The 7,530-nt window shown below is 40.0% G+C and overlaps 2 protein-coding genes across 4 annotated transcripts; one reads left to right on the forward strand and one right to left on the reverse strand.

The window, feature by feature from the left end:
* The first annotated feature begins 924 nt into the window (after window positions 1-924).
* Window positions 925-3,358, forward strand: LOC114759267 (probable indole-3-acetic acid-amido synthetase GH3.6). 2 transcript variants are annotated; one of them, XM_028948422.1, is made up of 3 exons: window positions 925-1,224; window positions 1,641-1,748; window positions 1,840-3,358. In XM_028948422.1, exons 1-3 carry the CDS (start codon window positions 938-940, stop codon window positions 3,179-3,181), a joined length of 1,737 nt encoding a protein of 578 aa, XP_028804255.1. In that variant the 5' UTR covers window positions 925-937; the 3' UTR covers window positions 3,182-3,358. The 2 variants fall into 2 exon arrangements, with proteins under 2 accessions (XP_028804255.1, XP_028804256.1); XM_028948423.1 differs by having other exon boundaries at window positions 1,145-1,224; window positions 1,571-1,748.
* Window positions 3,359-3,381: 23 nt separating this feature from the next.
* LOC114759268 (sugar transporter ERD6-like 7) lies at window positions 3,382-7,121 on the reverse strand. 2 transcript variants are annotated; one of them, XM_028948424.1, is made up of 18 exons: window positions 6,918-7,121; window positions 6,733-6,795; window positions 6,428-6,517; window positions 6,259-6,318; window positions 6,104-6,169; window positions 5,933-5,998; window positions 5,719-5,794; window positions 5,545-5,609; window positions 5,362-5,454; window positions 5,164-5,244; window positions 4,967-5,051; window positions 4,717-4,760; window positions 4,569-4,631; window positions 4,430-4,489; window positions 4,288-4,341; window positions 4,132-4,191; window positions 3,919-4,033; window positions 3,382-3,759 (listed from the first exon to the last, which is right to left on the reverse strand). In XM_028948424.1, the coding sequence occupies exons 1-18, from the start codon at window positions 7,101-7,103 to the stop codon at window positions 3,644-3,646; spliced, it is 1,443 nt and encodes a 480-aa protein (XP_028804257.1). In that variant the 5' UTR covers window positions 7,104-7,121; the 3' UTR covers window positions 3,382-3,643. The 2 variants fall into 2 exon arrangements, 1 of the variants encoding a protein (XP_028804257.1); XR_003741897.1 differs by lacking the exon at window positions 3,382-3,759 and having other exon boundaries at window positions 3,970-4,033; window positions 4,288-4,316.
* Window positions 7,122-7,530: the final 409 nt, after the last annotated feature.

Raw genomic sequence — 7,530 nt, forward strand, 5'->3', positions numbered from 1 at the left:
ATATTTAGGTTTCCAATCCTAAATGATTGTTTCTGGATTGTACCATGTAAATAGTGTAAAATGCAGCTAATTCGATCTAGTTGTAGCGAGGTAGTATTTTCAGCTGCTTCGCTCCGCCCCCCAGCCCACTCCCTCGGGCTTGGGGCTTGCTGGTCGTTGCATGTGGAAAACATATTTTATAGATGAAAACGACTTGATAAAGTTGTATACATAGGAAATATCGACAGTCTCATAAATTTTATTTCTTGCTAATAAAATTTTCACATTTTCCCTTATTTTCAAGTAGAATTGTGAATTGTGAGATTTGTCATTATTTTGATAAGTTGTTGATCCAAACCATTTTAAAAAAAAAAAAAAGGAAAAAAGTATCTTACAAGCAAAACATAAAAGTAAGCTTACAATGAAAATTAACGAATGCATATTATCCATTAAAAAATTAAAACGACTTTTAATAAATTATATCTGCTCTAAAAATAATAATAAAAGCGGATAAAAAACATAGAGGATGAATTGAATAATGGACAATCCTTTTAGCCAGTTAAGAGAGAGAGAGAGAGAGAGAGAGAGAGCGAGCGGAGGGAGAGACAAGTCAAAACCATCGGCGTCCCACACCTGATCTCAGCTTTTGGGTTCTATACCTACAGTGATTAAAGTGAGTGGATGTGCGGGGGCGGGTGTGGCGTGGGGGCGAGGGCTCAAATTGTTAAAGTGAATAAATAAATAGAGACCGCGTCCTAAAAGCGCCCTGACTTTGACTTCTGGTCAAGTACGTTTCACGTAATAAAACTTCTCTCCTGTACTTATTTTATACCGACTTCATGTTATGTAAAATTTTGTGATTTCCACATCGCGCCACGCAACATCCGCGAGACCGGCATTGATCTTGATACTACGCTTCTCGTATCGGACACCTCGTCCCTCCGTTCGCCACCTCAATATGACAGACGAGGAACTTATACAGAAGCTACAGGACTTCACCCAAAATGCCCAGCTTCACCAATTGCAGACTCTCCGCTCCATCCTTGATCACAACGGCAGCGTACTCTATCTTCAGCCCTACCTCCGAGGCTATGATGCGCCGGTCGACGCTGAAACTTTCAGACGATGCGTCCCCTTGTCTTGCTACGATGATTATGTTGATTATATCAACCAACTGGCTGATGGAATGAATGATCGTGATGCGCCTCTCCTCTCTGTTGATCCTCTTCTCTGTTTCTTCTACAGGTAGGCATCTTCTTATGGCTCTAATCTCATGAAAATTCCAATTGTCATATTTTGTTTTACTTCATTTTGCTAATACTATGGTATCCTTTCACGGGAATGAAAGTCTGTTTTGGTTGAGGATGGGAAGAAACGTCGTTGCAAATTTGAAATCAGTATCGCGATTGCCGACTTTTTGTTGTTATTATTGCCTTTTTTTGAAAAGAAAAAACAGATGATTTGGGAATAGTACTATGGTTCTACTACCCCCGCTCCAGATCTAGTCTGTAGTTCAATTTGAACCACAAATTATTAGATACACCGGAGGTAGTATTATGGTTTCTCTTCGCTGCTCTTATTGGCCGACCAGAAACAGGAACTTCTGACCAAAGTTCCTCCGCTGAGGATACTGATCTTAAATATGAATTATGCGTTCTCAGCTCCGGAACAAGTTCCTTGAAGCCAAAACTGATCCCTCACTTTGATTCAAACATTTCTAAAGCCGCCTCCTTTATTGCTCACCGAGGAAGCGTATCCATCCTACAGAGGTAGATTAACCATCAAATCATATTCAAATTTGACTAGGATTTGAAGGATTTATATTTGTTTAGTATGACGAGTTTTTAAATCTGCATATAGGCTGTTTCGTCCAAGGCCTACGGTCAACAAGATCCTATTGTTTCTCTACGCCGACAGTATTACTAGGACTAAAAGTGGCTTGAAAGTTATGGCTGCTTCTTCCTTCCCTTTGCAACGTGGTGGAGCTACCTCTCAACAATTCGCTTCCTTCTCTAGTCCTCTAGAAGTCATTCTTGGATCTAATGCTGAGCATCAAATGTATTGCCACCTTCTTTGTGGCCTCAGGAACTTCAATGTTATAGATGCGATCGCAGCTCCATATGCCGCAGGCTTGATTAGAGCCTTTAATCTCCTGGAGTCTAAATGGGAGCAGCTCTGTGCTGATCTTGACCGTGGTTTAGCAAGTGACGAAATTTTAGAAGTGTCAATGAAGGAATCGGTTAGAAAAATTCTTGACGGGCCTCAACCAGAGTTGTCAAGGAGAGTGAGGTTGGCTTGTGAAGGAAATGACTGGGATGGGATTGTAAGTAGGTTATGGCCTAACGCACGCTATATTAAGTGTGTTACCACCGGCTGCATGAAGCAGTACTACCCAAAGCTTAAGTGCTATGCAGGAGAGGTCCCTATTTTAGGAGGAGATTACTTAGCTTCAGAATGCTGCGTGGGTATTAATTTGGACATAAAACAAGCGCCTGAAACAACCAAATATGTAATGCTTCCAACAGCTGCCTACTTTGAGTTTCTTCCATTCAACATGAATCAGGGTGACGATTATTGTGAAGAAACTGTGGACTTTAGTGATGTAGAGTTAGGGAAGATGTATGAAGTTGTTGCTACTACGTACAAAGGATTATACCGCTATCGTTTGGGTGATATAGTGAGAGTTGTTGGTTTCCATAACTCATCTCCGCTTGTGGAATTTGTGATGAGAGCACCTAAAACTCATTCTGAGATTGTGACTGAGAAAGACTTAATCTCCGCAGTTGAAAACTTTCAACTTGCGCTCAGAACTGCTGTGGGTATAGAGATTGTTGAATTTTCAAGTTTCTCGGATGACGAGTTGAAGCCAAAGCAGTTGAAGCTGTTTGTAGAAGTTAAAGAGGGCCATACGAAAACAACTCCGCAGGAAAAATGGAAAGAATCAGTTGCAGCTTTTCAAAGGTGCAGTTCTTCTCTCGAGAGGGGCTTGGGAGCTATGTACAGCGTGCAGAGGGATAAAGGGGAGGTAGGACCATTGTTGATTTTAATCCTAAGGCCTGGAGCTTTTGACAGGTTATCAGAAGTAGCTATTAAGAACGGAGCATCAGCTAGTCAATATAAACCACCCAAGATTATTCGAAATCGGGAAGTTGCCAAACTCTTGGAAAGTTTTGCCCTTGTGACTGTATCTTTGGATGGCTGATAACTAATGAATGGACTGGACTACTGCCACATCATCCAGGCCCATCCCATATGAAATTCAATTAATTTGTGTAAATGATGACATCGATCTGATCACATTTAGTGACATAATGTACAAAGGTGCTTAGTTGCTTTTAGAATACTGAAGACCGTTAATAGAAAGATTAAGTTGTCTGGAGGTATATGTGTACCTGCATGAGGTTGCTTAACGTTCTCCTTGAGCCAGTTCTTTAAATTATTAAATATGATCGTCTTGGAGCTCCCCGGTGTCTAAATAAAACTTACATAAAATCTTAAAAAGCCTTAGCTTTTTGACACCATAATGTTTTTTTTTTTTGGCCCCCCGGGGGGGTTGGTTATGTGAATATAGAGGCAGACACATAATAGGAATTCTCATTCTTTCTTCAACTCCGTCAGATAAAGTGTCTCGTTCCGCTGATACCTTTGACTGCAAGAAACTTACCTAGTTGTTGATGGCTGCTTGTAATTGTTCCAGGCTTTTCCCTTTAGTTTCGGGCACTACTACAACTATAAATAACACAGCCAGTGCATTGATTGCCGCATAGAGGACAAAGGTACCTGGAATGCCATGCACACTTGTGAATTTTACAGCTCTATATAAAACCGGTAGTCCTCTACTTTTTTATAAGCTCGACTAGGAAACTTTTATCATATAATGATGCTAATCATTAATCCTCTAAATGACATATGAATATGAAAAGTATAACTAGCGTGTACCATAGGAGCTCCAACTCATCAGAAAGTTGAAACTGTAAGAACATAACCATGCACCAAACCAGTTCGTTAATGTTGCTAGGCTTCCCGCCTGCCCTTTGATGTTAATAGGAAATATCTGCAACAGAAAAGCAATTTTTAGTTATCATTCTGCTCTCTCTTTGTCAAGAAATTACTTGTCACCAAAAAACATGAACAAGAAAAATAGATGCCTACCTCTGACATTATAACCCAAGGAATTGCTCCCATTCCCACAGAAAATGATGCTATATAAACCTGTAATAATGTAATGGTTTCGTCAGAAAGAGTTAAGTATCACATTATGTGCAATGGAGTAAATTGTGTAATTAAAGGAAGAGTAGATGATCAAACCAGTATGCCCGTCACAGCAAGTGCCGGGACTGTGTCAAGGAACACATCATGAACCTGAGTCATGCAATCATATCTCTCACATAAAAATCAGGACTTGAAACTCAAAGCTGTCAGGTCTCTCTCTTCTCAGTTAAGAATCTACCTTAAAATAGAATGCCATTGCAGTGATTATACAACCTGCGACCAGTCCTGATCCAGAAACCTAAACAAACCACAAATTAAGAACGACATTGATGAGAAACAAGCAATTTAAAGGTGAAATATTATGCAGTGGAATTTACCAGTAACAAGGGCTTCCTTCCAGTCTTATCTATCAAGGCTGCTCCGATGCCAGTGACCACAATCTGCAAAACAAAACTTTGAATGAATTTGTGTACAGGAAACATAATCATAAAAGATCGTCCAAATTAGTGAAGTTAGAATTATAACCTGAAGAACAGCATATATTATAGACCCAATGCTAGAAGAAAATCCTGCCACATAATTGCATGATCCACAGATATCAAAACCGAAACAAAATTAAAATATGAATTTGCATGAAGCATCGGTTATCTGACATGTTTTCACAGCAGAGGGTGATGAGTGCGGGAAACTTAGGTTAATTGTATGCCGAAGGATATGTTGTGCGGAGAAAGAGACACAGGATGCAGAAGAACAATTACAGCAAACCAAACCATACCTGCCAATTCAAAAATACGGCTGACATAAAAGCAAACTCCATTGATTCCCCCGAATTGTTGGCAGACCATTAGACCGATTCCTATCTGGTCATTAGTTATGAAGTAATTTTTGTTCACTTTCTAGGAAAGTGAAATTATATGACAGCAGTATTCCACATTTATAATCATAAATTAGATTAAGGAAAGGCATAATTACAGTGACCGAACGCAAGTATCTACTCTGAAACAATTCCAGCAGCCTGGGTTTTGGGAGTCGATCTAGAGTTGTTATGTAATCCTGTGAATTCCGGAGACATAAACGACCGCTTAATCACGCTATTTTTTAAAATGCCTCGTGTCTTTGACATTTTGATTAACAACACAATCACACAATATCATATTAGGATATCGAAACCTGAATTTCTTCTGCCTCTTCAGATATGTCAGCATCCTTGCCACGAAATTTTTTCAGTGCGGACACAAAATCATTTTCTCTTCCTTTCCTGGCCTGCAATCATCATTTTGTATATTCTATGTTATGGATCTATGTAAATGAGACCTCGTTCTACTATCATGGATCAATAAATCCCTTCCTTACCAGCCATCTGGGAGACTCCGGAATAAAGAAGAGACCAAAAAGCAGTATAGCACAGGGAATAAGGCCTGCAGTCACTTCCCTAGTGAGTCCTTAGGTCATTTAGTTGGAAATTCAACTTTGCAAGTATAGTTTCTTTTCCATTTTTCTCGTTGTAAGACTGAGCAGAAATTTCACCAGTTAATGCCAAAGCCCTCCATGAAATTACTGTTCCGATAATAAACGACACAGATACCGCTGTGACAATCATGAACTGCAGCAACAAAGAAATACAAGATTTTTCGTGTTAAATACTGCTTTTTTTAGCTACTTCAGATATTTCAACTGTTGATATGGTTCCCATGATCCAGGAAGTTACTATGATGTCCCCCTTTTCAAAAAAAAAAACTACCTGATTTAGAGTAGTGAGCCTTCCTCGGAGTTCTTTCGGAGCAATTTCTGCTATGAAGACTGGTACCTTATTGTCATCAATGACCTGGTTAGTCTTTTAGAGACAAAAGTATAGGCTTCGTAGTCTTATGACATTCTCTGATTTGTTTCATTAAATAAAACTGAAATATACCACATAGGAAAATACTCCCATTCCATATCCTGTTGCGAGCCTCCCGATGTCCAGTGGCCATGTCCCCTATGTTGAGGAAGAGAGACAGGAGGTATTACGCCATAAATTAGAGAATTATTTCAGGTGAAAGAATAAAGAGTATCGGCCCTAAGAACCTCAGAGAAGTAAATAGCAAGCCACCCCGCAATACAGAATGCACTCGACGTTCTCATTGCCTGCATATATTCAACGTTTTACTTTAATCTCGTTTCATAGGGTTCCAGATAAATGCAACTAAATGTAATTACAGCAGCAATTAACTCCGAGAAGTATCAATGCACTCACCCCTTTACGTCCAATAAAATCAGCAATGGGCCCACTAGTAACTGCACCAATCATGGCGCCGAAAGTCAATATGGATCCGAACAGTGAATACTGCAACCAATCAATGCCCGAAAAGCAGAGTTAGAACACCTCCAGCACTGGAATCGCAGGCACTGAACTGGTGGTGACGAGCAACTTATTATGGGGTAGCAACTAAAGAATTTAGCTTCGCTTCAAAACTTTAGTGTAAGTGACATTGTTCCAATTCAGACAAAGCTTGCAGTTTCTCTCTGCTCATCCTCACCCTCAACTTAATGGCGGCTTACCTCTGCCAAAGACAGATTGAGATCCTCTATGATCTCATCTTGAACAGGCGATGAATAACCGGCCTGCAAACATACAAACAATGATATATCAGTGCAATACGTGCCAAAAATTAGTACTCAATTTCTGTTTAAATATTTTTCTTCTGTATTTGTGGGGAGAACTCAGTTGAATGGTAAGCAGTTACACAAGCTCCAAATTCGTAGGATCCACAGACTGCGACAACGGTACCCAAGTACACCATCCATGGCTGTCCAGTGCTTGTAAGCGCAGTATCGCTCCTCTCGTCAGTAGCCACGGCCTTCGATTCCCTGATCAGTGGATCTGTAATTTTCTGCTGCACCCCACCCTCGATGTCCTCCCTGATTCCCATCTCAGCTTGAGTATGTAATATGTAGCTGGCTGATCCCTGCGATGGGATAAATGGCAAAAAGCGGCAGAACTAAAAAGATAGACTTCCGTTCAATGAAGCTTGCGGCTGTGGAAGCAGAGGCAATTCTTTTCATGACACAGCCCTGTATAAAGTTATATAAAGTTAAAAATCTAAACTGGACTCTTGCGATAAAATTGACATGGACATTAAAAAGATCCAATCAATGAGAATGGTTCCCATATTAATTAAGAACGAAAACGGTCGTTTTCAATCTTAACTATTCACATATTAACATACTAATTACACGGCTCTGACTCTATTACGATCAATCAATTTGCCATCGGGTACTTTCCATTGATATTTATTCCAGATAAAGTAAGAAGGGGGAAAACCGGGGATGATTTATCCCGGGTTTTATAGATTCCAG

This window comes from Neltuma alba, unplaced genomic scaffold (genome assembly GCF_004799145.2).
Source record: "Neltuma alba isolate B1F8T4 unplaced genomic scaffold, ASM479914v2 tig00010802_pilon, whole genome shotgun sequence".
NCBI classification, from domain to species: Eukaryota; Viridiplantae; Streptophyta; class Magnoliopsida; order Fabales; family Fabaceae; genus Neltuma; species Neltuma alba.